The sequence below is a fragment of the Oryzias latipes genome, chromosome 8 (assembly GCF_053564925.1).
Source record: "Oryzias latipes strain Hd-rR chromosome 8, Olatipes_Hd-rR_3.1".
NCBI classification, from domain to species: Eukaryota; Metazoa; Chordata; class Actinopteri; order Beloniformes; family Adrianichthyidae; genus Oryzias; species Oryzias latipes.
The window spans coordinates 3,002,809-3,029,961 of NC_136244.1; the positions used below are offsets into that span (position 1 = coordinate 3,002,809).

The window sequence follows — 27,153 nt, forward strand, 5'->3', positions numbered from 1 at the left end:
TAATCTTCACCGGATCCGTCTTTACTGGTTACATGCTCAAAGCTGCAGAGACAGGACTGCAGATTTTGCTGTTTGAAACTAAAAAAAATAAAATAAAATAAAAGATCTTCTTTGTGATTTCTATCATTTTTTTGTTTTTGTTTGCAGGAAAGCAGGAGGTGGTGTTTTAGGAATTTGCTCAGGATTAGTTCAAATAAGAGCAGAGCGCACACAGACAGACGTGCTCCTCTTCCCTCAGCAACGTTGGTTTGATCTTAATTAAAGGTTTGACCCCCAATAAATTGAGTTAATTCCAACAAGTATCCGTGCTGCTATTTTTAAGGCACTTGCTCCATTTCTGCAGTCTTTGTTCTTGTGCTCACATCTGCACACTGAACTTCAACGGAGTTTGTGTTACTAACAGGTGAAGAAATCACAGCTGATCAAGCCCTTTCTGATGAAAAAAATAAAGAAATCACTCCTTTGACCTCCATGTTTCTGCAGATGCAGTACGTTTCTCCACACACACACATACAAAACTTACCGGTACTCTTTTTCCTGTTGTGCTGAAAACTAAATCTGCTATAAAAAAGCACATATTTAGTGGAACTGAGGAACACAACAAATAGAAGAGATACATAGGAGTATCAAAAACCATCATTTTTCATTGATAATTTCTAGATCTGATCCGGATGTAGCATATTTAGCTGAGACAAATAGACAAAAACAGTGTTTGTGAGAATCAAATTGTTTTCAGATTTCTCTTGAAAGCATAGTTTGTGATGAATTGCAGTATTTGATTTGAGACATTGACATTCATACAATATTTATGGAGGAAAATTGTAAATTTTCATTTGTTATTTTTGTGCCTCATGAACCTTTTTCTAAACTGAAGGCTGTCCATTTATTTTCATATCTGTTTGTTTAACTTTAACATGTCTCTTTATTTTTTCCCTTTTGAATGAATGCAGCTGTTTTCTGAGGAGTCAGATAATCTGCTCCAGAGTTTCATCTGGAACACCGTCAACACTGAGGCTAATCCCAGTTAATCTGAAAGGATTAAGGGCATTTTTATTTTTTAATCAAATTATAATGTTGGAGATGACTGTAACTTTATGAGAATATAAACTCTAAGAATATCAAGTGATCCAAATGAAGGACAGTGTTTTACAACATGTACTTTTGGATAAATATGTAACTTTTTATGTTAAATATACGTCCTGGATATTCGACAAAATACAGTCTGATAGGAAAGATCTCATCCTTTCTTTGACCTTTACCACATTCCCCTTGTGCTTCATTTCGTTGTGCTGTTGTCTTCTGTCCTGTCAGTGTCCCACTTTGTGTCCCACTCTCTGACAGGTGTTGCAAACGTGGCCAGGCTGGCCGCAGTAGCGGCATTGCTTCTCGTAGAAACTCCTCGCTCTCTTCCCTGGAGGGAGCTGGGTGGAGCCAAATTGCATGGCTCCACCCAGCAGCCCCTGGGAGAAAAGGTGAGACGGGCATGACATTGGCTGAGGTTGGGTTGCGTGGCCGCCGGGTTCTCAACAGGTTATCCAGTTTGATGGTGAGGGATGGTGAGGTAAGCTGTCACCTGCGAGCTGCTTGTCCAATCTGTGCGCCCCGACACAGTCCGGATTCGTGGCAAGTAGGCGGCTGCGGTCTGTCGCCCCTGTTTGATCCCAAATAACTGTTCACCTGGATCTTTGCTGTCCGCTGGGTGGTTAAACACCTCCAGAAGTTGCTGTGTGAATGTAGGAGTGGAAAGGTATCAATCCTCCAGTCCAGAGTGCAGCTATCCACTCTCACGCTTCTCCGGTCAGGAGGGATCACACCAGTGACACTTTGGCATCTTCTGGGGGATAAAGGCTAGATTGCTGGCACAGAAACAGATCACACTGTATAAAAAACCCCACGCCTTGCTTGGGGTCTCCGTTGAATTTGTCCGGAAGTGCCCTTCTCGGTCGCGGTACATAAGAGAGCGTCCCTCTAGGGGCGCCAACTCTGGCGTCCGCTAAGGACTGAGCGACCGAAGGATTCGTGGCAGATGTGTCATTGACAGGGGGGTTGATTTGTAGCCATGACATGATGGCTTCGGTGGCAGAGGTTAAACAATGGATTGGCGACTGTACTCCAGCAACAAAGCAGCAAACCCCATCGGGTTCGTCGGGCCAGGAACTCCTGCTGATGTTTCCATGTTTGGCAAAGAGTTCTGTAAAGAACAGGCAGACGGCTGGATCAAAATGCAGCAGGTTTATTAGCTCAGCTAAAAGTCCATAAAGCTAAATCAGGGTCAGGCTGGCAGGGGTCAGTAACAGGCATTAGATCATCAGAGGAGAGACAGGGTAGTCAGGATCCAGGTGAGAGTTGGGGCAGGCAAACAGAGAGACAGAACATCAGGGACAAATCTAACGCAGATGCAGCACGTTTCTCCACACAGACATAAACAAAACTCACTCTTTTTCCTGTTGTGCTGAAAACTTTAGTCAATTAAATCTGCTATTTAAAAAAGCACAAATTTAGGAGGCAGAGTGGCACAAACAATACTTTGCACTGAGTGTGGCTCAGTGCAGTGCTTACGTAAACTGTGAGTGGTTGAGTGAATGAGAGTCAGGTGTGCGGCATTCAGGAGTGTTCGCTGGGGTTGCTGGGAGATGAAGTGCATTCGGTGCTCTGGAGATGGTTCCCACTGGTGACCAGAGAGGGAGAGACAGAGTTCTGACAACTATGATCAGGAAAACATTCTAAGGCTTAGTCGCTTCAAGGCCATAAAACTCTTTTGGGAGATTTTATCAAGATGTTTGAGGATCTGGCTTCAACAATCAGCTCTTTTTGGCTTTGTTAACCCGGCGGACCACCAGAACTTCAGCCGCATTTTGTGGTAAGTTCCATAAGAGACTTGGACTTTTCTCCTAAACCTCATTCCAAAGCTGGTGCTGCTGCTTTCGTCCATCTCATCTGCCTCAGGAGAACCACCTCTGTCTGAAAGTCGAGTCCAAGTCACCTTTATACAGACACACACACATTCAAATTATTGAATTCTGCCTGTTTATTTATTAGCGTTTATCTTTTTAATGCTAATCTAAGAAATGTCAAAAAGGCATCCATCATTCATCTTGTTCTTTGTGATTAGATCCCTTCAAAAGAGAATTTACTTCTTAAAGTCTTGAGATTGATTTTGAAGATTCCTCTTTTAAACTGTTTTTCATATAATTTTGATACATATACAAAATTGAGCAATTTGTCCATTAAAGAAGGTGGTGCCCCTTAACAAGACATTGACTTTGACCCCTTTACACGCTACAACAAACTTCTCCATCCCTTGCTCATCAGCTGTTTCCCTCTACCACAACTGTTCAACAAAAGGTACAATAGTGGTTACTACTAAAGTTTTGCTGCCATCTTTTGGTTGGAATAAATAATCATGGCCATAACGGGCAAAACTGTTAAAATATCTAAAGTACTAAAACTACATTCAAACTTTTGCTTCTGCAGTGAGACAACCATGTTTAAATAAAATCATAAGATAGGACTCCAGCTCAAATGTTTATTGATGGTAAAGTTAAATTGATAAGATATACTAAAGTCACAGAAAACAGATTTAATACATTTTCCAGTCTTTCAGCAGGCGGAGCAGGACGGTTTGAGGCCTGCATCTGGAAGGTTCCTCCAGTTCTTCCTTTAGCTTTTGCTGCCCAGGGTGTGCTTGTCAAACAGGTACTCTGCCATCTTGTTGGTGTGAGCATCCATGCGGGTGAGGTTGGTGATGTGGTCACCAATCTTCTTGATGGACTCCACCTGTTCGTTCAGGTAGTGAGTCTCCAGGAAGTCACACAGCTGGAAAAAATACATATATTTAATAAAGTTACTTCAGATTCAAGTTTAATTGGTGGAAGGAGTTGAATGTAACCTACATGAGGGTCATTGCGGTCAGAGGCCACCTTGTGCAGGTCCAGCAGAGCCTGGTTGACGTTCTTCTCCAGCTGTAGGGCGCACTGCATGGCTTCCAGCCCACTGCCCCACTCATCACGCTCTGGTTTCTGTGGGAGCAGACATGATACCAACATGAGTCATTCAGAACCCCAAATGAAGAAACATTTAGCTTGTAGGAGACCAGAGTCCGTGTTCAGACCTTGACGTCCTGCAGGAAGATGCGTCCTCCTCTCTTGTTCTGGAAGGACAGCAGTTTGTCCGCGTGCTCCTTCTCCTCGTGGCTGTTCTCCTTGAAGAAATGGGAGAAACCTGGAAGGGCCACATCGTCACGGTCGAAGTAGAAGGCCTGTGAGGGAGAGACGGGACACAACCAGACGTTGGACCATTCAGTCATTGATTTCTGACTAAAACACAGCTGCATAGTCACAAAGTAAAAACCAATAACTAGATTTCCTGTAACTATAGATAGAAAACATTTTAAGACAGCCAGAAGTCTTACCATAGAGGTGTAGGTGTAAGAAGCAAACAGCTCCATGTTGACCATCCTGTTGATGGCGGCCTCACAGTCACGGTGGTAGTTCTGACGCACCTGGGACTCCATTTCAGCTGGTTGGTTTTCTCGCTTTATTAACAAAAGGCGGTAGAAAAATAAACTTCTTTAGGCAGCGTTCAAGTAGAGCAGGATTGAAGCAGTTGAAGAAGAAGCTCCGTTCAAACACTGTTGAAGCAAGAACTCCTTTCAGCTTTCTCCACGAGTGTGAAGGAGGAGGAGAGCTGCTCCCTGTATTTATACCCAGAGCTGATCTCGTGACCAAAATGACGTCACTTTCACCTTTTGACCAATCACTGAAATAAGACATTGAGAACAGCTTCAACCATGGTCATGGATGATGCACAGGACTTTTTCCACCAAGTGAGAATGACTCAGGGATTTGGTTTGAAGTGCTGACTCTCTGCTGAAATGACAATGCACTTTTTGCTTTTTCCAAGAAACAGCAGACTGAAATACAGCCTCATTCTGTTCAATAATTGATTGTTATCTCCACTCACACTGATGGTCTACAATCCAATTCCACATTCAGGACCAAAGCAGAAAAATGCTGACAGGCATCACCGGCAACGTACAGAAGTCTGGAATTTGGTTCAGTCTGGACTCTTCATCTAATCTGTTAAACTTGCAGATGTAAACATTTCAGATTTTTAGACAGAAGACCCAAAAGAGGAAAATGCAGAGGCAGTAATTTCTTTTCACTGAGAGATGTGCACTTAAATATTCAAAGCAGACGTCATTAATTATTTAAAAAAAAAGACTAAAAAATGAAATGTGCTCATTGGTTTAATATTTTTAAACAAATGTGGAACAACACAAAGTTTTCTACAGCTGAACAAAATATTACACATCTTTTAGTTTCTTTGTTCCTGTGACAATGACAAATAAAGATTGTTCTATCTATCATTGTCAGGGGACTTAACAGACACAGACAGATACAAACAAATGGGAATGACTACAGAACATTTCTATCACCTCAATCAAACTCAACAATACAGTCTGACTTCATTTTTAAAACACATGAAATTCCACCATTCTTTTTTCCACTTTTTTTTATGAAAATGATATTTTCCCAAAATCAGGAGGATGTTCACTGATTTTCTTGTCTCTTTTGACAACTTCCTGTTAGAATAATTATATTTTTCTGTGAAATGAATGATGTTCATTCTTTGACTAAGTCAATTATGAACATCTTGTCAGAATCTTAAGATACTGGACATGAAAAAATCAGCTGTCTGGTTGTTTCTGGGGCTACATGACAGAAATCCCACGGATCAACCTCAAAGCCAAATACTCCTAAATGCCTCTGCCGATGGGTAATAATTGTTTATCATTTTGAACTGCATTTGTTTAAGTCTGGGGACCACTGGCCATTTTATGACTTTCCATATTGAGCTCCATGATGTCACAGGTTTCTCAGTGGTTTTATATTTCACTTTTCTGTTAAAGTCACGGTATAATTTTGTCATGGGTCAGCTGGCAGCTGCACCCTCCTCCTCTCCCTTCTATGTGTTCACCTGTTTCTCTCAGCTGTTTTCAGTTTCCTGATTATGTGGTTTGGTATTTAAGTTTCTGTCCTTGTTGTTTTCAGTGTCGCAGAGTCCTGTTTGTTTGTACAACTGGATGTTTGTCTTCTTTGAGAATTCGGGTAAATCTGTGACAGTCTACTTGAGTTTTGAGTTCTTCCTTCCTGCGTTTGGGTTCCTTCGGTCACGAGTCATAACGAATTTACCTTTAAAGGATTTGTTTAGGTATTTATTATCACGTTTTTTTATTAAGTTTTATTTCAGCTATTACTAAGTTTGGTAGTATAATTTGAATATTGGAAGAAAATATTGTATTTTTTTTATGTATTGGAGGAATTAGAATTGATCTGCAGGTTTTCTGAAATTCCTTGGTTGAACATTTGATATCATTTTTGCTTTTAAAGTTGTTTATTGAAGAATTTCTCCATTCAAATCAAGAATTTTGCGTACAAAAATAATATTGTGGTCAAACCAATTCTGATGAAACATTGTCTTCCAGTTTGGGGTAATTACTTTGTTGTTCCACAGGGTGGCGCAGTGAGGAGTGAAATTGTGACTAAATATCACTTTCCAGTGGAAAAGTACTTGTTTGTGAAATTCTGAAATCTTTATAGGAAGTTTGGAAATTTCAAAGTCACATATCCGTAAAAAATCGAATCGACCTACATTTTTAAAGATGTTTTTGGGAATGTGAAACCTTATTAAGTCAGGGTTAGCCATAAAGTGTTTTAACCTTTTTATTCTAAAGGTTCCTACCATTGATTCAAAATCAATTGTCTTTATACCTCCCGAATTATATTCCTTAATTAGTTGAGATTTTCTGATGTAATGGGTCTTATTTCTCCAAATAAATTGATAAATAATTGAGTTAATTTTTTGACATTCTTCAGGTTAATGTAGAGAGATTGGCATGGATATATTGATTTAGAAAATTAGTTCTGATTTGGACAACAAGCTTCTTCCAAAAATGATTAAATCTCTGAATAACCAATGATTTAATGACTTCTGCATTTGGTCCATTTTTTCCATCATGTTTTTTCTTCTCTTTCTTTTGCATCTCTAATTGATTTAATTTTGTTGGAACTGAGAGACTTTATGAGCGGAATCAGAACAAGGAAGTGAAGACTTGAACCACTTCTGATTGGTCAGACTGATGACGTGTGATTAAGCCTCCAAGAATGATTGGTGGAGACAGTTAAAGGGACGGGACTTTTCTGAAAACAGAGTTGAAGCTGCTGCTAAATGGCGGTACCGCCATTCTTATCAAAGTGTCTTTAATAGAATCAAATAAACAAAGAAAAGTATTTTATGATCTTTCTTATTCCTAACTACTCAGTGTTTTATCAGGGCCCGTTTGGATGAACAACGAGCTGATATCCTGGAGATGGGAAATGTTTTTAGATCAGTTAAAATGGCTAATTTCCCAAGGTACACCTGACCATCTAGTGTGCTGTGGCACAACGGCTGAAATACACTGCCTAAAGAAATGGGTGCTGCCTTGAATGTTATCTTAAGGACGCTAGACCTGCTTTTGACCAAGCACAAAGCCCTGTGGTATACCATGAACGACTCTGTTGTGTGATTAAAAGCTAATCTTTTACAGACAAAAATGGAAATCTATAATAAGTTGTTTCTAACTTGTCCTGTCCAACAGCTGAGCAAACAGATCGGCACAAAAGGCGTCTTGTCTTGGACATATTTTACTTTTACAATAGTGGTTTATGGATCTTCTGACACACGAGATGTATATTTGAATAAACCCCTTTTGAATTTGATTCTACCATTATTTGATAGTAATTGTGTTTTTTTTTACATTTCCTGTTGTACATGACATAAAAAAAAGGGGGGAGGAGAGAGTGAGATGTTAGAGATGGGAGATAAGCTCACTGGCCTTGTGGTTAAAGTGTAACTGGAAGGTCGTGGCTTCAAACCCCGGCCGAGTCATACCAAAAACTTTAAAAATGGGACCCAATGTCTCCCTGCTTGACACACAGCATTAAGGGGTTGGATTGGGGGGTTAAGCCACCAAATGGTTCCCGAGCATGGCTGTGTCTGCAGCTCATTGCTCCCCCAGGGGAAGGGTCAAATGCGGAGAAAATATTTCGCACACCTAGGTGTGTGACAGATAGTGGGACTTTAACTAACTTTAACTAGAAAGGGGAGAAAAAATGGGGTTAAAGAAGTTGGAAAATGAATAAAAAGTAGGACGGGGTTGAATCACAAAGGCTAAGTTCACACTGCAGGGCTTAATGCTCAATTCGGATTTTTTGCAAGACCGTTCACATTTCCAAGTATATCCGAACGTTTGTGGTCTCCAGTGTGACCGTGAGATGACCCAAAACTGACCCGCATGCGCAGAAGAGTACTCAATGGTGAACGACGTCACTCGTTGTTTGCGGAGCCAACGTGAACAATGGATGTCAACAACAGCGTTGTCAACAGTGGAGCTCTTTTTGCAATATTACATTTCTTTTCACGAAGGAGCAGCACAATTACAATCTTCTCATTTTAAGAAGGCAATGGAGTCAGAATCGTCTGTACCCACTGTAGTAGAATGAGGATGTGTATGTGTTTGGGCCCCGCGTGCAGCGGTGGAGAATTGGGGGGGGGGGCAGTGTGGGTGCGCATTCATGTTGTGTGTTACGGAAGAAGGAGAACGGTAATAGAAGAAAGTTTCCCCCAGAATAAATGCTATTGATTCTTTATTAACCCGCTCTGGAGAATCCTGGAGAATCTAAGGCTCAGAACAGGGAGGAGGAGGAGGATCCGCCTTGGGTCCCCCGCGCTTCTGATCACGGTCGGAAAGGGGAGAAAGAAAAAAAAGTCATTGCGGGAAAGGTTCAACACCACACTCGGCCATTTAGCTGGAAATTTTTCCAAAAACCGCACGGTTGCGATAAGAGCCCTGGAGTTTGGCCTGAATAGAGCGATCACCCCAAATATTAATCCAATCGGGGACATCGCTTCCCTTCCACTGACTGGTCTCAGCAGCATCGTCCGCCATGGTTGTTGTTTATGTTCTCGTTCACGCCTACTTCAATGCAAAATGATGACGTTTGTTGCGTATCGATGACGTACGGTTCGGAATCAAGCCGCCTGGCCGGTCAGACGGCGGTTGCAACTGAAAAGATCCGATACGTTTCGGAATCAGGACGGCATACCCAAGTGGCCTGGGTCGCAATTGTAATGATCGGATCTGTGTCGTTCAGACTGTCATAAAAAGCTCGGAATTGGGTTGCATAGGGGCAAATAATTTTTGGAATTGGGTCGTTTCAGCCTGAAGTGTGAACGTAGCCAAAGAGACAAGTTGCTGAAGAGTTTGAAATCATCTTGAATACAGTTCCTGTGTGAAAATATCACCCTCTATTGTGTCAACTTTGGAGCGGAGGTCCTAGAGAACAATCAGAGAAACAAGTCCTCTGTCTGCAGCCATGAGCAGATGATTGAAAACCCTCGGCACATCTTCATCTATCTGAATGCAGTTATATTGAACTTACTGGTTACTTTCAAAATGGCTTCCAATTCAACAGGAGTGTAGATACTTTAAAAAAAAACAGGACAAAAACTCAGCTCTAAATATTTATTCAGGTTTAATCAGTTTGAGGCATTAAAGTGAATCAGAGTCACATGACAGCTGAGAATCAAACAGATTTCAGACATTTTCCAGTCTTTCAGCAGGTGGAGCTAAGGCCTGCATCTGGAAGGTTCCTCCAGTTCTTCCTTTAGCTTTTGCTGCCCAGGGTGTGCTTGTCAAACAGGTACTCTGCCATCTTGTTGGTGTGAGCATCCATGCGGGTGAGGTTGGTGATGTGGTCACCAATCTTCTTGATGGACTCCACCTGTTCGTTCAGGTAGTGGGTCTCCAGGAAGTCACACATCTGGAAAAAAAAAATGTAATAAAGTTACTTCAGATTCAAGTTTAGAGTGGGTGAAGGAGTCAAAATAACCTACATGAGGGTCTTTGTGGTCAGAGGCCACCTTGTGCAGGTCCAGCAGAGCCTGGTTGACGTTCTTCTCCAGCTGCAGGGCACACTGCATGGCTTCCAGCCCACTGCCCCACTCATCACGCTCTGGTTTCTGTGGGAGCAGACATGATACCAACATGAGTCATTCAGAACTCCAAATGAAGAAACATTTAGCTTCTAGGGAGCAGAGTCCGTGTTCAGACCTTGACGTCCTGCAGGAAGATGCGTCCTCCTCTCTTGTTCTGGAAGGACAGCAGTTTGTCCGCGTGCTCCTTCTCCTCGTGGCTGTTCTCCTTGAAGAAATGGGAGAAACCTGGAAGGGCCACATCGTCACGGTCGAAGTAGAAGGCCTGTGAGGGAGAGACGGGACACAACCAGACGTTGGACCATTCAGTCATTGATTTCTGACTAAAACACAGCTGCATAGTCACAAAGTAAAAACCAATAACTAGATTTCCTGTAACTATAGATAGGAAACATTTTAAGACAGCCAGAAGTCTTACCATAGAGGTGTAGGTGTAAGAAGCAAACAGCTCCATGTTGACCATCCTGTTGATGGCGGCCTCACAGTCACGGTGGTAGTTCTGACGCACCTGGGACTCCATTTCAGCTGGTTGGTTTTCTCGCTTTATTAACAAAAGGCGGTAGAAAAATAAACTTCTTTAGGCAGCGTTCAAGTAGAGCAGGATTGAAGCAGTTGAAGAAGAAGCTCCGTTCAAACACTGTTGAAGCAAGAACTCCTTTCAGCTTTCTCCCCGAGTGTGAAGGAGGAGGAGAGCTGCTCCCTGTATTTATACCCAGAGCTGATCTCGTGACCAAAATGACGTCACTTTCACCTTTTGACCAATCACTGAAATAAGACATTGAGAACAGCTTCAACCATGGTCATGGATGATGCACAGGACTTTTTCCACCAAGTGAGAATGACTCAGGGATTTGGTTTGAAGTGCTGACTCTCTGCTGAAATGACAATGCACTTTTTGCTTTTTCCAAGAAACAGCAGACTGAAATACAGCCTCATTCTGTTCAATAATTGATTGTTATCTCCACTCACACTGATTGTCAAAATGTGTACACAAAGACGGTGTCATTAATTATTACATAAAGTTGTTTATAAAGAATTTTGGGAACAGCTGGCAATAAGACAGAATGAGACCATTAAAGGAATTCAAACCAAACACAGCCTTAATTAAATTAGTTTCTATGCAAATGACATATTTCTGTTTTTAAACAATTCACGGTCTGTAAGTGAAACAGCAACAGCATTAATGAATTCTCCTCCATATCAGATAAATCAATTAATTGGAATAAATCTGTTTTATTATTACTAAATAGTAATGCGGAGCAAAGTTTCTCTATACCAGTCAAATCAGACAATGTCAAATATCTAGGTATTTATTTTTCTCCCAAATTATCAGAACTGATGCAGCTGAACTACACCCAATTACTGAAAAGCATACAGGACGATCTAACCCGCTGGGTCAACCTGCCTCTGTCCCTTATGGGCAAGGTAGCCACGGTTAAAATGAAAATCTTACCAAAAGTTTATTATCTCTTCTCGATGATCCCCACACAACCGCCACTAAAATGGTTCAAAACATTAGACTCATCCATATCAAGCTTTTTATAGAACAATAAACCTGCAAGAATAAGTCTAAAAACTTTAAAATCTGCAAAAAGCTGTGGAGGCTTAGAATTACCTAACTTCCACACATATTTTCTTGCAAATAGATTACAATACATCTTAAAATGGTTAAAAATAATCCAGAAACCAACTCATGGTTGGACTTGGAACAGGCCTTATGTGGAAAGATCAACCTGTCAGATCTACCATTTATTAGCCAAACAGTTAAAAAAACAGGATTGTTTTCAAAGTATTAATATAAACGCCAATTTAACAGCCTGGTGGGAATTTCTCAAAATATCAAAATCATCAATTCAACCGTGCAAAATGACACCCATCTGGAACAACCCGGACATCCTTATAAACAAAAAAATTATACACTTCCCAGCTTGGCAATTAGGGGGCGTAAAACAACTAGAGCACCTAATTATTGATAGAAGATTCATAACTCCCCAGGAAGTAAAAGACAAACATGGAATAAATAACTTCTTGGAATATCAGCAACTTAAATCTATTATTAGAAAAAAGTTTAAATACAAAGACAACGATTTAAAGCCACCAGAAGTAGTTACCTCTCTGATCAATTTTTCAATGAATAAAACTCTCTCCAAAATATACAAACTCGTATGCAACCTAGATAATAATATTTCACTTCTGATAACAAAATGGGATGCAGATTTGAGCATCAGCACAGATGAAAGCTTCTGGTCAGAACTTTGTCTAAACACCTTTAAACTGACAAAAAGTCCAAATTCAAAACTTTTTATTATTTATTACATTGGACAGAGGACGTTCAAGATGGGTCTCAGTAACTCAGACATTTGTGAGCACTGTGACAGTAATCTACCCGACAGTTACATGCATGCACTATGGTTCTGCACGCCTGTCCAGGCTCTCTGGCAGCAGGTATGTGCCGATCTATCAGTCTGGCTTAAGGTTTCAATCACGGCTTCACCGTCACTAAATGTGCTTGGTGCAGGAGAATTAGTATCTACCATTTTCATATCTCTTTGTATTGCTAAAAAAACAATTTTAATAAACTGGAAAAACAAAAAAAATATTAATGTAAGTTAATACAGAAATCGCTGTTTGACAAAAAAATCGGCTTGGAAAAAATGTCAGCCCAAAGTTCAAGTAATTTTGAAACAATTCAGTCTCTCTGGTCTCCCATAGCTAACTCCATGAAGCGGAGGGTCCACTATCGGTATGGGACCTTGGAGGTCTGACGGATCGGGGTCTCTGCTGAGGCAATCAGCGGTCGCCCAAGCTTTTTGGTTGCCTCTGTCCCATAGAGGCCTGACCAGAGCTCTCCAAAGGGGGGCTTTCTGGCTCCTCTCTCGCTGTGTGAGGTGGGGCCTGGAGGGTCGCCGCTGCAGGGGATGGGATCCCTGGGCTGAGGGGACCTGTGTCCTATGCTGCGGGAGGGGGCATAATCTCTTATCAGGGTGATGGGGGTGGGGGTTTCAGCCTGTGATGCACCCTGGGGGGAGGAGCTACTTGGCAGTGTTCCCCCTCCAATGGTTGCCATATGGAATAGCCACCCCCCTCGGTTTTAATTGCACCTTAGACATGTGGGACCCTTGGTAGGGCGGGCGCTTGGACATCACTAGCCGCGGTTACATTAATATCTTGATCGGAACAATGGTCGGATTACAATCCAACCGTGTTCATGGGCCCAGAAAAACTTTTTCCGATTACAGCGAACGTTCACATGGTCACACTTTCGGTCGGAATAAATCATTTGGACATGCACAGTAGTGTTGAAAATACCGGAAAAGAAAATACCAGCAGAGGAAATGAATCCCGTTGTAAACAAAGTGAGCTGCCATAGACATTTGTGCAGCAGCTCGGTAATATACAAGATGATCTTCTAAATGTGCTTTTTTTAATATTATGAACATTATGAAGTGCCTGTCCGCTCATCATTTTATTTTTAATGCGTGTGATCAGTGCCTTTTTTGTGTGGAAGAATGGAGCTGGAAGAAGCCAGTGTCAGGAGAAGACTAACACGCGCTAACAACAACATTAGCCTTGTCTGATGATCATAAAATCCATGTGGGAAATGGTGCAATCTGCATCTTGGTTGCAGGGAAATATGTGGGAATAACATCAGCCTTTATTTTGTCGGGACACGACTGGAAACACAAAACTATGTGATTGTTTGAACGTTTTCTAAGGACTGAGCAACATTTCTGCTTTGAAAAGCTCACACACACCGCCCCAAGTGTGTGTGAGCTGGAAGTCGGAGCTCTGCTCAGACACACGATTCTCCTGAGTCCTCTCTCCACGCAGGGAAAGGGATCCCTGATCTCTCTGGCAAGACCAAGAGCCGGGGATCACATCACATCTGAGCCTGGGGTGTCCGTGTCCCTGTGGTGTGGGTTCTGGTCGTTGCCCCTGAGCGCTGGGTCTCGCCAAATTTCCAACTGTGGGCAAGCCTGGTCGGACTATGTTTACAATACTGCATATGGACCCCCTCTTCCCCTGGGTGCCCTCCTCCTGGGCGGGGAGGGCTGGCCCCTGCCTTGCTCTCTCCTGGACCAACCGTGGACTGGGTGGGTGGCTGCCTGGAGTGTGGGGTGGGTCTCCCTTGGGGGGTCCCGGCTCATACCTGGGGTTAGGGTGGGGGGATGCCCAGAACTCCTGGTGATGAGGTGTTTGTCTGGGGCTGTAGGCGCTCTTCTGGGGCGGGGTCCCGCATTGAGCCCTCCCGGCGAAGGGGGGGGGGGCTGCTCTCCTAGTTGGGGTGGAGCTTGCACTCTCTGTCCCCCCCTTGCATCCCGGCTCTCTGGCTCTGGGGGCCCCGTGGCGGTCCTGCTGGCCCTGGCCTGGGTGGCGGATGTGATCGCCCGGGGGCCGGTTGTTCTCTATCTGCTGCTGTGTGGGTGTTGGGGGGTTCTGGCTGCTGGTGCTGCTGCGGCAGGGGTTTTTGTTTGGGGGTGGCTGGGCACTCTCCCTCCTTCTTTACACATTGCACCATCCATTTTAGAGGAACATAAACACTCACTTGAGCACAGGTGTTAGCTCACCTTTGCACAAATATTTTGCGTGATTGAATGAAATGTTTCTCACTAGTTGGTTTGAATGCATAGGTATGTGTGTGAACATTATCTGTATTGTGTACATCTTGACTTATGAAAATTTTTTGGAGCCAACAGGTATGTTTATGGCATTTTGGTGTGTGCAGACAGGCCCCGCCCTTATAGACTTGTATTACATCTGAACCTCACTGTAATGAGTATAACCATTCAGCAACTTGTGGCTTTATGCTGCTTCATGGTTTTACCCCCCCCCCCCCCCCCCCCTTTTTATAATCACCCTCCTATCCCCCCTCTCTAACATCCCTCTCTCTCTTCTTCCCTCCTTTCCTTTTCCGTCCTGTTCAACACCAAAGATTTGAGGTTTGGCCTCGATTATAAAAGGAGTTTATTCAGACATACCTCTGGTTTGTCAGAAGATTCCTAACATGTGTTGCTAAAGTAAAATATGTCCAACACAAGAGGCCTTCAGCTCTCATCTGTTTTCCCAGCTGTTGGACAGGACGAGTTAAAAGAAAAGAAAAACATTATTGCATAAAGTATAAAAATTAAATGTACGTATTGGTTTCACATTTTTCAACAAATGTAGAACAAAGCTTAAGACTACACAATTTGACAATAAAAATATTACAATATTTTTAATTATAATCTACCTCTGACAATGACAAAGATGGTTCTATCTTTCAATGTCAGGGGACTTAATGGACACAGACAGATACAGACAAATGGGAATTACTACAGAACATTTCTATCCCCTCAATCAAACTCAACAAGGACTGAACAGAACATTGGGCCTGACAGAAAAAACACAAACAGTCAAACTTCAAAGCTTTGGCATAAATTGCTTTCAGAAAGAAGGCTGTTCCTCAAAAAGCTCCCCCAGTGGAGAACATTTTTGCAACGTCTCCCTTTGAACTTGAGTCCATAGACTATCACTGAATCAGAAAATCGTGACACTAGAAAGCTTCTAGTATTTACTGATCATTCACAGAATTTGCAATCGCTTTTCCAACCAAAGACCAAAATGTCACATTGGGGGGGGGGGGGGGGGGGGGGGGGGGGGGGTTTGAGGACGACCCAGGCGCAGAGAGGATGAGGCAGGAGGTACCAAGGCGACAAAGTCTTTTATTACTCGGAAAAAAACTAAATCCACTGCTGAGCAGAAAAAGCCAAACTAATGAACTCTAGGAGCAAAAATACAGACAGGGAACTAACAAACTAGTGCAGACTTACAAACAGAGAATCAGAATGTATGGACCAGCACAGGAGGAAGGCAAAGACAGGACTTAAATAGACACAGAACTGACAAGACACAGGTAAGAACAATCAGGACAGATGGGTACCAGGAAGTTAAACTCGAAACTGACACAACTAGGAAAACTTTCAAAATAAAACAGGAAACACAACTCAACACATGACAGAACAAAACAAAAAAAAACAAAGAAACTCAAACCGTGACACAAAAAGCCAGAACTGTAGCCAGAGCTTCGTGGGAGTCCCTCATCATACCTATGGTTTTGTACCACTCCCTATCATCTTAGGAGAAACCCAGTAGAGCAGTTTTATAGGACAATATTAGACATGTCTGGTACACTGGAAGAGAGAGAAAAACACCACTGGAGAGACTTTGTCAAACCCTGCCGTATTCCCCTTATGAACATGTTTGGCAGACAACCAAGACTGCCTATTGATCTTGTTGTTGGTATACACCCAAGAAAAAGCAACCATAAGTCTTATTTGGAGAATGTCAAAACCCTTCATCAGCACCTACAGGATAAGTACACCTACACATCTACAATGAAAATGGGTGAAAAGAACAAAATATGATTCAACAAAAAAGCTAGAGCAGTTGTAATGATCTAAGTGATGAAGAGGAGCTGTGAGTTGACACATAGAAGTCACATGTTAGCACTAGGGGCCCTTATATTCAGACAGATGTGGCCCCTAACAGCCATGAGACGCTCAGAAATCAACACTCACCTGTACCTGTTCCTGATACATGTGTACTGCAGTCATCTACACACACCATTGACAAAGCTGTTGCAAAAATGCGACATGAAGTCTTGAGACCAAACAATGCAGATGAGGTCACACTTTCTGGCATTGAATGTTGTAATTGGGATTCCAGAACCCAGTTTGGTGTTTGACACAACTGACAAAGAACTCACTCAAACCAATCATTCAGCAGAAAGAGCTGCTATGCCCTACTCGGCTGCTTCTGACGCTGACTCCGTGGGTTTACGGCGGTATGATAGAGAGACGTCCACCTCAAAACTTGACTTATGATGACCTTAAAAAGCCATTAACTTTGGCATCTAGTTCCTTCTTTCAGACATATTTGCCTTCCCAATGTCTCTTGCGTTTTAGAGGGGGAGGTTGTAACCTGTGGCCAGAATCTGTTTTTGCTGATGGTACTCAAACGCACCACACCCCTGCCAGTAGCCTTCCATTGAAGCAGAGAAAGAAAAAGTCGTTGCACGTTTTTTAAGACACCGAGCAGCACACTGTTTAGACCAGCATGATTCCGGAACAGATAGATATCAGATAAGTTGTTCATGAACATTTTGTTTTTCATGAACATCCTGGCTGTTTTTTGCAATGTTGGATCATCCACACAGACTGGATTCAGCCCAACTTTCCCAGAGAGAGCAGTTTGGATTTGGTTGTGATAATTCCCTTTATTATTTCTATTTTATTTTATTCTGGGATCTCAGAGACCTGGGTTTTATTCTGGTCAGGCCTGACACAAGACGAGGCAAAAAGAGAACTTATTTACAATACAATACCGACAGAGAGACGATTTTTATGTAAACACAAGTTGTCAAAATAAGTGTATTTATACCATGGTCCGGGCGAATACTCGATTCTGATTGGGTGCTGGGTGTCCGTTAAAACCTGATAACTGCACGGTGAAAAAAGAAGTTCCGGTCACCTAGCTTAAATGTTTTGTATCACTACGCCGGCTTCTTTAAAACAACCTTTTGCTTCATCATTTGGACAAAAACAAGGAGTAAGAGGAGAACTTTCTCTCTGAAATGGTGCTTTATTCAACACATCGGAAAGATCAGCATATATATATGGCTGAATCTTTTTTTTGTTTTTTGTTTTTCTCTTTTTTTTCCTCTTTTTTTTCCTTATATATGGCTGAATCTTGACTGCAGCGGTGGTGCGGCGTGACGCGGACTATTTGTTACGCGATGCGACGCATTTTGTTGGAAAAGCGAGCCAAATCGGAAAAAAAACAAGAATTAAGGACTAAAACTGGTTAATATGTATTGCATTTGTAAGTGACCATGGTATAAGCGGGTTAATGGCCTTTGAAGTGTGCGTTATTACTTTTAACGCACCGTCCTCCGCTTCATGTCGGACGGTTCAGGCTTCCATGGCGTGCGTTAAAAAGTAATAACGCACACTTCGTCTGCCATTAACCCTTACGTATTGTTCTTTGAATCAGAATATGAGAGTTGGTGCTCTTATTAAAATTGAAGGAGTTTTTCTCCTACAAATTTACATATTAAACCTAAAATCTTGGATTCCTTTACTGTAAGATCTGTACAGATGTAGACACCGCTGCTTCTTGCAAGTTAAAAGGCTTACACTGGCGCAACTAAAATGGCGAGCAATAGTAAAACTATTCAGTCGTTCAGTTTGAGCCAGCATTGCAGCTCGGAGAAGGAAAACAAAAACGTACGTGGATTGAGTTCTCTGTAAGCAGATGCATCAGAGTATAGTTGATCAGGAAGTTTGTGGTGAGACGATTTTAGATTTTATGTAATAAAGGAAATCTGTCATTAATACGTTTTAAACAGTTTTAAATACAGTTCCTGTTTTACCAAAGGCATGTTCCAGTACCTGCGTGTCAGCGTTCAGATGTAATTGTTTGGCATGCTGGTCTAAGAAAACAATTTCAGAAGCAAGCCCTCTGTCTGCAGCCATGGGGAGATGATTGAAGGTGTTCCACGTACCTTCAAATAATCGGAATAACAGCTTCAATGGTTACTTTAAGGGTTCCGGTTCAACAGGATTGTGTGGACTTAAAAAAAAATCAAACAGGACAAGAATTCAGATGTAGATATTTATTTAGGTTTATTCAGTTTAAATCAGAGTCACATGAGAATCAAACAGACTGAAGACATTTTTCAGCAGGCAGAGCAGGACGGTTTGAGGCCTGCATCTGGAAGGTTTCTCCAGTTCTTCCTTTAGCTTTTGCTGCCCAGGGTGTGCTTGTCAAACAGATACTCTGCCATCTTGTTGGTGTGAGCATCCATGCGGGTGAGGTTGGTGATGTGGTCACCAATCTTCTTGATGGATTCCACCTGTTCGTTCAGGTAGTGGGTCTCCAGGAAGTCACACATCTGGAAGCAAAAACAGAATATTTCATGAAAATGTCTAAAATGAAATGTTAGTGACTCCAAATGTAACCTACATGAGGGTCTTTGTGGTCGGACGCCACCTTGTGCAGGTCCAGCAGAGCCTGGTTGACGTTCTTCTCCAGCTGCAGGGCACACTGCATGGCTTCCAGCCCACTGCCCCACTCATTGCGATCAGGTTTCTGTTGGGACCGGATAGCAAAACACTGCCTTCATGTGGATGTAGGGTACTTTTTAAAGAACCCATTTATTTTTTCAGAGTCCGTTTTCAGACCTTGACGTCCTGCAGGAAGATGCGTCCTCCTCTCTTGTTCTGGAAGGACAGCAGTTTGTCCGCGTGCTCCTTCTCCTCGTGGCTGTTCTCCTTGAAGAAATGGGAGAACCCTGGAAGGGCCACATCGTCACGGTCGAAGTAGAAGGCCTGAGGGAGAGACGGGACACAACCAGACGTTGGACCATTCAGTCATTGATTTCTGACTAAAACACAGCTGCATAGTCACAAAGTAATAACCAATAACTAAACTGCCTGTAACTAGTAAACATTTTAAGACAGCTGGAAGTCTTACCATAGAGGTGTAGGTGTAAGAAGCAAACAGCTCCATGTTGACCATCCTGTTGATAGCGGCCTCACAGTCGCGGTGGTAGTTCTGGCGCACCTGGGACTCCATTTTAGCTGGTTGGTTTTTCTCGCTTTATTAACAAAAGGCGGTAGGAAAATAAAATGAAGTTTGGAATGTAAAACACAAGGAGTGATCGAGAAAGTGAAGTTCTGTTCAATCACTGTTGAAGCAAAAACTCCTTTCAGCTTTCTCCCCTAGTGTGAAGGAGGAGGAGAGCTGCTCCCTGTATTTATACGGAGCTCCGATGGTGTGGCTGACGTTACGGCTCTCTCACCTTATGACCAATCAGTGAGCTCAGATGTGAAGATGTTGAAACAGCAACCTCTGTGGCAGCAGCAGCCTCATCTCCAATTACCCTTTTTCCCCTTAGGTTAGAATGACGCAGGGATTTTTTTTAACACCTGGCCACCTTTGGGAGAAAATAATGTTGATGCACATTTGGTTTTTCCAAGAACCAGTTGACGGAGAGACAACATCTTACTGTTAAAAAAATGTTTGTGAGGTGAGTTAAAGCAGTGTGCGATCAGGTATGGTAGCTATATTTTCAATCTTTTTGACTTATCATACAAAATTATTTTTCATTCCTTTTTTTGCATTAATAAAGGTACATTTGATATTTGTTTGTATTAAAAACGTCTTTCCCTTTTTGTGGTTTTAGACTTTTGCTGCACAGGTTTGTGTTTTCCAGATGGTTTAGACAAGACATGATTTACAACAAATAGCATGATAAAACTTGTGTTTTCTCTGCCCCTCATGCTGCTCTTATCAGTCATCTTCGCAGCTTAAGGACGGACTGATTAAGGGGTTTTGAGTACAACAAAAATGACCCGTGTCAAATGTGGGTGAGAAGATTTGAGATTTGAAAGTGCTGGAGAAAGAAACACAACTCCAGAGAGCAGATTGTAAAATAAACTTTTCAAAAAAAGAAAAAACAGCAACATGTACAGTTTACTTAAGAGCAATTTTCTAAAAAAATAAATAAATAAATTGTATTTTAATCTAGAAAGTGAAATTTACTGTCAGAAAAATAAAAATTTTTGTTTACATTTTTTTTCCACTTTAGAGTTCCAGTAAAGAATATGTTTTAGTTTTGGCTCTACATTTTCTAAGAGGTTAACCTGATAAATATTTATTTGAATACTGTGAGTCCAATAAAGTTTTCTGACAATTTACATGCTATGGACTTAAACTCAGTCTAACATCTAAAAAATTTCAAAGTGTAAAATTAGACATTTTTTTTGGCCTTTGCACATGCAGTACATCAGAATTCATCTCTCATATCACGGTAAATGAAGAAAGGGCAAATAATAAAAAATAAAGTAAAATTAGACTACAAAAGTATAAAAGATACATATGAGTAAATATGAATATTGCATGAACGTTTCTTTAATCTCTGCAAAGACTCTTGATCTACGTTGCGGCTGCTGAAGCCGATAGTCCTGGTTAGAGATGCTCACAAAGAGGTTTGCGGTGCTTATAAATTATTCCTATTTTTTGGAGAAAGACAAAGAGAAGAGTGCCGGTGCAGTCTTTGTTCATGGACCTGTCTCAGACACCCCTCTCAGGTTTCTCATTTATTATTGCGTGATAGAATTTGTTCATTTCTTTAGTCTGATCCTCCAATCGGAATTTCCTCAAGACAAAAACCCAATCCAGTGTGACTGTTGTCACAGATTATTTTAGAAACTTTTTTTCACCTCAAGAATGACAGAAAAATGAAAGCCATGAGCAGCATTGTATGATGGGGGCCTGAAGGTGCTACCCGCCCTTGACCATCGACTTCTGCTTCTGGCATTTTGGCTGCTGCAATCGGTACTCCTGACAGGTGGCAGTTGTGGGGGGACACTCTTGCCCCCCACAACTGCCACCATTTTTACCTGCTGAATAACCACATTAGGACCTTCACTTTTTTCAAAATGACAGCTTTTCTGTTAGTTTTGTCTCCATAGCAACCATTTTATGCTTTGATCGCCTGGGGGAGACGATCAGGTCTAAGTCATTTTTAGAAGAATCTGCAAATGTAAACATCTTATTTTCCTTGGCAACACAGGTTATTTGTTAACCGCGCCCACAATTCCATTATAGTATTATTGCATGTTATATGGTTTTGTTTCAACTTGAGGCAAGGATCCGTGTTTTAAATTTTCACAATATTCCAGTAAAAAATATGCAAGCAGCAGAGTAAATCCACTTTTGCAAGCTCTGCATGCAAACAGCGTTCAAGATCTACAACTTTAAATTCCAACATTTTTTCCCAAGTAGGCCCACCATATTTTTCTGGAGCAGATGTTGCAGTTTTGCAGAGTTTGGCTGGGGGTATGATTTATATGTGATTATTTCATAAACATAAAGAGGATCACAGAGGTTGTTTCCCTCTAATAACCGCTATAATAACCACTAATAACCACTAATAACCACTATAGATGTGTGTTTCAGTTTTTTTTTTTTTTTTTTTACTGGTCCTGTCCAGCAGCTGAGCAAACAGATGAGAGCTGTAGGCCTCTTGTGTTGGAGAGATTTTACTGTTATAACATGGGGTCATAAATCTTCTGACACACGAGGTTTATATTTAAATAAACCCCCTGTGGACTTGAGGCTAAACTTTATTTATATTAATAATTTTTGTTTATATTTTGTGTTGGATCAAACAGAATAAGGGAAGAAAGAAGAAGAGGGTGGGATGTTACAGATGGGGGATAAGGGTACAAATAGGGGAGATATAAGGGGGCTAAAGAGGTTGGAGAATTAATAGGAAGTAGGGGAGGGGGGTAGAATCACAGAGCAAGACGTTGCTGGAGGTTCATCATCATTACTGTCACGTGTAAATGTTAGTTCAAAAGGGCGGGGCCTTTCCACACACATTCAAATTTCACAAACATACCTGTGACCTCCAAATTTCTACACATACAAGAATGTGAACATGTACACAATAAAATTCAGTTCACACACACATACTTGTGCATACAAACTAAAACTAATGAATTAAAACTTCAACAGAAAACCCATAAACAATGATCCGTGTAAGAGTCTCACTGCTCATTTGAACAAGAAGGGAGGAGACTCATGTTGAGTTCATCAGAGGACAGAAACTCTACGAGAGCCGACTGAGATCGGCTGAGAGGGGCAGAGCTTTGTGGTGATGTTTAGAGCAGTAATCAGACGCCGTTTTTTTCAGCAGAGTTCTGGATGGGATTGTGGGAAGTCTGCAGATTTGGTTGTTGAAGTGTCCTTAGGCAAGACACTCAACCCGACATTGCTGCTGTGGTTACAGGTTGGTACTAGGGGTCTAACAATTAATCGACTTAACCAATGAATCAATTCGTATTCCTCCTGTCTGAGGCAAACTGATAATCAAATCGACCCAAACCACTATAAAATCCTTTTATGGTGAAATGAATCAAATGTTGTCGATTTTGGAAAATACCATTAATTAAGGTTCAGTAGGTTTATTTTACTATATGACCCAATGCCATCACAGCGGACAACACAGATGTGATGGAAGCAAAACATTATGTCTGTCTGGGTCAACATTACTACGGCAAACACTCTGGCCAATCAGGATGGAGCTTGTTGAAAGTCCACACCCCTACCACTTAAAGCAGGCGACACAAAAATCTGTCAAACGTTTTATGTGGCAGCCAGCAGGCAGTGCATACCTTTATTGATTGGTCAAAAAAGAAGATTGTCAAGAAGATGTTTAAAAAAAAAAAGCCAGCAGGTACTTCCTGTTTGGAACTCCTGAGGGGAGGGGCCACTCTGTCCAGTTCACATCTACAGTCAATGTTTGTCACACTGCTTCTCATCCATCCGCTCTGACTTACACTCAGATTGAGGGAACAGCTGTACTTCTGTTGACCTCCCAAAACAAACCAAAGGGTTCAGGGTCTTGCCCAAGGACACTTGAATGTGTCATTTCACAAAACCAGAAGTCAAACCACTAACATCTCAGCTCGGAGATGACTCGGGGGACTACATGAACCTGGTGCTGCTGACTCTTTCCATCCCAGAGGTGTCGGTTGAAAAGGCTGGCGTTTCCTGAATTCAGCAAGGTTTTTTGTAGGTCGGAGTCAGGCTACTGGTTTTTCAAAATTCCACTGGATTTTTCCACCTAAGCAGCAGTGGCATTTTTATCTCATGACAAATCTTTTCAAAGAACCATTAAAAAAAAAAATCTTGTAAAACCAGTTCCAAAAACTTGGGCGTATTTTCATTTCTGATCTCTTCAGCTGCCCAGGTTTTTTAAATTTCCTAGCTGCCCTGGTGGGGGAAATATTTTAGGTCAAGTTCTTTCAGTGTAAAGACCTTTACAGCTCATTTCATCCTCAAAACCATGACTCCAAATGAGCCAGTTGAAAATTTTCCTTGAGTAATTCTCAACTACATCCTCCAGATGGCCGAACTCGTCTCAAAGAGCTTTTCAGTTCATTTGTCTGCCACACAGGATGATTCAAGTAGAATGTAATCTAGGACCTGTAGCATTTTAACTTAGTTTCAGTTCTTAACAGTCCACTCAGAAAATTGTCAAGTAGACCAACTGGTTTAGAGGAAACTGCTTATAAAATTCAAGCTATAAGAACAATGACAAGAATCCAGCTCAAAATGTTTATTCAGGTTCAAAGACACTTCAGACAAACCCATCAAGATGGGCAAGAGTCACATGACAAAAGCCAACGGATTCAAGACATTTTTCAGCAGGTGGAGCAGGACGGTTTGAGGCCTGCATCTGGAAGGTTCCTCCAGTTGTTCCTTTAGCTTTGGCTGCCCAGGGTGTGCTTGTCAAACAGGTACTCTGCCATCTTGTTGGTGTGAGCATCCATGCGGGTGAGGTTGGTGATGTGGTCACCAATCTTCTTGATGGACTCTACCTGTTCGTTCAGGTAGTGGGTCTCCAGGAAGTCACACAGCTGAAAACAAAAAATATTTAGTAAAATACTTCAGATATACGTTTAAAGCGGTGGAAGGAGTCAAAATAACCTACATGAGGGTCTTTGTGGTCAGAGGCCACCTTGTGCAGGTCCAGCAGAGCCTGGTTGACGTTCTTCTCCAGCTGCAGGGCGCACTGCATGGCTTCCAGCCCACTGCCCCACTCATCACGCTCTGGTTTCTGTGGGAGCAGACATGATACCAACATGAGTCATTCAGAACTCCAAATGAAGAAACATTTAGTCTGTAGGAAACCAGAGTCCGTGTTCAGACCTTGACGTCCTGCAGGAAGATGCGTCCTCCTCTCTTGTTCTGGAAGGACAGCAGTTTGTCCGCGTGCTCCTTCTCCTCGTGGCTGTTCTCCTTGAAGAAATGGGAGAAACCTGGAAGGGCCACATCGTCACGGTCGAAGTAGAAGGCCTGAGGGAGAGACGGGACACAACCAGACGTCAGGATAAACCAGACAACCTTTTAATTTTACATTAAAAGTTCTTTCAAATAATTTAAAAGAACAGTTATGAACATGTAAACAAGGAAAAGCTAGCATAGCGTACCGAGCGCTTGTGAGCACGCGGGGCCTAACACAACTACTAGCGGTGCAGAAAACCGAATAAAAACCGCAAATACAATTAATTTAAAATTGTTTAATAGCCTTCAAGTCTTACCATAGAGGTGTAGGTGTAAGAAGCAAACAGCTCCATGTTGACCATCCTGTTGATGGCGGCCTCACAGTCGCGGTGGTAGTTCTGGCGCACCTGGGACTCCATCTTAGCTGGTTGGTTTTTCCTCGCTTTTATTAACAAAGGCGGTAGAAAAATAAACTTCCTTTAGGCAGCGTTCAAGTACAGCAGGGTTGAAGCAGCTGGAAGGCAAAATGTTCGAGATAGACGACGCGGAGGAAGTTCCGTTCAAACACTGTTGAAGCAAGAACTTCTTTGAGATTCTCCCCGAGTGTGAAGCGGAAGGAGAGCTGCTCGCTGTATTTATACCCTGAGCTGATCTCGTGACCAACATTACGTCATGTTTAAATCTTGACCAATCACCGAGCTCCAGAGAGAAACGACAAAGAAAACAACAGCTTTGACGCAAATAACTTTTTTTCCCCTTATGACTCAGCGATGTTTAAACTGTTGATACCACGTTACAATGACAAAGCATTTTTACTTAAACTATTTTGCGTTTAGTAACATTGTAACTTTGTGATTTAAAGCTAAAACATCTTTTAGTTTCTTTGTCTTTTCAATTTAAACCAGCTTTACAGTTTTCAACAAAAAAACAACTAAATGTTTAGTCAGTCAGATCTGTCAACTATGAACACTTTATGTCATTTTACTTTTTTAACTTACGCTGCAAAATCTGAATCTTAAGAAAATATAAAGATTCTTGTTCCATGAAAAAAATGTCTTATGATGATTATGTCTTATTATTGCAAGAAAATAATCCAATCAAGAAAGCTAGTAGTGTGATTACTTTGTTTTCTGATTTTTTTTCTTAAAATTACAATTCTGGCTAAGACCATTTTTCTCACCCCATTGGCTAAATAATATTCTTTTTGTCTTATTTCTAGTGGGCCTCTTTTTGCAGTGTGCCTGTAGCTGTTTAGATGCATTTAATTTTAAGCCACATGTATCAATTTTTGGATTATGATTACAATTCTTCTGGTCTTATATCGTGTTTTAATTCTGTTCTTTTTTTTTTTTTTTTACAAAAACAAAGGTACTTTTCTCGTGACATTAAGCCAAAAAGATCTAAAATGACTCCAAAATGTTAAAATATGGCAGCTTCAATGTTAAAAACAAAATGACTTGGCCTTTTTTTGTCATGCATTGTGTGTAGTTACCAGTAAAGGTTTATTAGCTTCCCAATAACCTTTTAGAAACCTTATTTTCTGTAAAAAGCATTGTTGTGTGCTTTTAAATGTCCTTCACAGCTTAACAGTTGTTGGTGTACACATACTGGGGCAAACAAAACCATATTTTACCCTGAAAGCTGATCTTTTGTTCTTAGGAACCTGATGTGTGATCAGCATTCTTTATGTGATTTTATCTTGATTGCGTGGCAAACATCCTCACATGCTTTTATGATGACAGACTGAAATGGAAAAAGCCGCTCCTTCTGCTGGTGTGAGGTGAAAACATGGGGTCTGTTTGAGGAAGTGATCCCTGAGGAGACACACAGCTCATGTCTGAATCATTTATACACCCGATTCCTCCCCCATGCAGGTCCAATTCCATGTAGTGATGCTCCTCGGTCCAACCGCTTCCAGGTATCGTCTCACTAGGGAGGGTTCACTGCAGTCCTCATCAAAACACATCAGGCTCAGCTTGAAAAACAGGCCCCGCTGTTAAAAAGGTTATGCGAAGCATCTCATTTGTCTGCGTCTGCTTCACTTCCTGTCCGTCTCCTTTTGCACACTTCTCCTTCCAAAAGGCTGCTCACAGAAGAGCAAAACAACAAACTGGAACCTAAGATTTTTCATTTGGTCACATCCCCACATTTGTTTATTTATTTTTGCTTTGTCATACATCACACGGTCACCTTTAAGCTTCAAATGGGTCTCCTGGGTCCCAGCATGACTCAGCGTTTCGTGCATGATTCTGCTCCTCTGTGGAGGAGCAGCAGGGA

At 41.8% G+C, this 27,153-nt stretch overlaps 4 protein-coding genes across 4 annotated transcripts; all 4 read right to left on the reverse strand.

The window, feature by feature from the left end:
* Positions 1–3,512: 3,512 nt before the first annotated feature.
* LOC101171084 (ferritin, middle subunit) lies at positions 3,513–4,675 on the reverse strand. Its single transcript, XM_023957779.2, has 4 exons — positions 4,412–4,675; positions 4,112–4,258; positions 3,894–4,019; positions 3,513–3,816 (listed from the first exon to the last, which is right to left on the reverse strand). The coding sequence occupies exons 1-4, from the start codon at positions 4,511–4,513 to the stop codon at positions 3,661–3,663; spliced, it is 531 nt and encodes a 176-aa protein (XP_023813547.1). The 5' UTR covers positions 4,514–4,675; the 3' UTR covers positions 3,513–3,660.
* Positions 4,676–9,554: 4,879 nt separating this feature from the next.
* Positions 9,555–10,720, reverse strand: LOC144981269 (ferritin, middle subunit-like). Its single transcript, XM_023957781.2, has 4 exons — positions 10,457–10,720; positions 10,157–10,303; positions 9,940–10,065; positions 9,555–9,866 (listed from the first exon to the last, which is right to left on the reverse strand). Exons 1-4 carry the CDS (start codon positions 10,556–10,558, stop codon positions 9,711–9,713), a joined length of 531 nt encoding a protein of 176 aa, XP_023813549.1. The 5' UTR covers positions 10,559–10,720; the 3' UTR covers positions 9,555–9,710.
* Positions 10,721–18,676: 7,956 nt separating this feature from the next.
* LOC101171335 (ferritin, middle subunit) lies at positions 18,677–19,690 on the reverse strand. Its single transcript, XM_004071861.5, has 4 exons — positions 19,552–19,690; positions 19,260–19,406; positions 19,042–19,167; positions 18,677–18,970 (listed from the first exon to the last, which is right to left on the reverse strand). Exons 1-4 carry the CDS (start codon positions 19,651–19,653, stop codon positions 18,815–18,817), a joined length of 531 nt encoding a protein of 176 aa, XP_004071909.1. The 5' UTR covers positions 19,654–19,690; the 3' UTR covers positions 18,677–18,814.
* Positions 19,691–24,193: 4,503 nt separating this feature from the next.
* On the reverse strand, positions 24,194–25,429 carry LOC101170845 (ferritin, middle subunit). The gene is made up of 4 exons (XM_004071859.4): positions 25,194–25,429; positions 24,802–24,948; positions 24,584–24,709; positions 24,194–24,509 (listed from the first exon to the last, which is right to left on the reverse strand). Exons 1-4 carry the CDS (start codon positions 25,293–25,295, stop codon positions 24,354–24,356), a joined length of 531 nt encoding a protein of 176 aa, XP_004071907.1. The 5' UTR covers positions 25,296–25,429; the 3' UTR covers positions 24,194–24,353.
* Between the last annotated feature and the right edge of the window lie 1,724 nt (positions 25,430–27,153).

Coding starts and splice junctions, on each gene's coding strand:
- LOC101171084 (XM_023957779.2), bottom strand. CDS start 4,513: ATGGAGTCCCAGGTGCGTCAGAACTACCACCGTGACTGTGAGGCCGCC. Junction 4,020..4,111: donor TCTTCCTGCAGGACGTCAAG/GTCTGAACACGG, acceptor CTGCTCCCACAG/AAACCAGAGCGTGATGAGTG. Junction 3,817..3,893: donor CTGACCGCAATGACCCTCAT/GTAGGTTACATT, acceptor TATTTTTTCCAG/CTGTGTGACTTCCTGGAGAC.
- LOC144981269 (XM_023957781.2), bottom strand. CDS start 10,558: ATGGAGTCCCAGGTGCGTCAGAACTACCACCGTGACTGTGAGGCCGCC. Junction 10,066..10,156: donor TCTTCCTGCAGGACGTCAAG/GTCTGAACACGG, acceptor CTGCTCCCACAG/AAACCAGAGCGTGATGAGTG. Junction 9,867..9,939: donor CTGACCACAAAGACCCTCAT/GTAGGTTATTTT, acceptor TTTTTTTTCCAG/ATGTGTGACTTCCTGGAGAC.
- LOC101171335 (XM_004071861.5), bottom strand. CDS start 19,653: ATGGAGTCCCAGGTGCGCCAGAACTACCACCGCGACTGTGAGGCCGCT. Junction 19,407..19,551: donor CTTACACCTACACCTCTATG/GTAAGACTTCCA, acceptor TCTCTCCCTCAG/GCCTTCTACTTCGACCGTGA. Junction 18,971..19,041: donor CCGACCACAAAGACCCTCAT/GTAGGTTACATT, acceptor TTTTGCTTCCAG/ATGTGTGACTTCCTGGAGAC.
- LOC101170845 (XM_004071859.4), bottom strand. CDS start 25,295: ATGGAGTCCCAGGTGCGCCAGAACTACCACCGCGACTGTGAGGCCGCC. Junction 24,710..24,801: donor TCTTCCTGCAGGACGTCAAG/GTCTGAACACGG, acceptor CTGCTCCCACAG/AAACCAGAGCGTGATGAGTG. Junction 24,510..24,583: donor CTGACCACAAAGACCCTCAT/GTAGGTTATTTT, acceptor TTTTGTTTTCAG/CTGTGTGACTTCCTGGAGAC.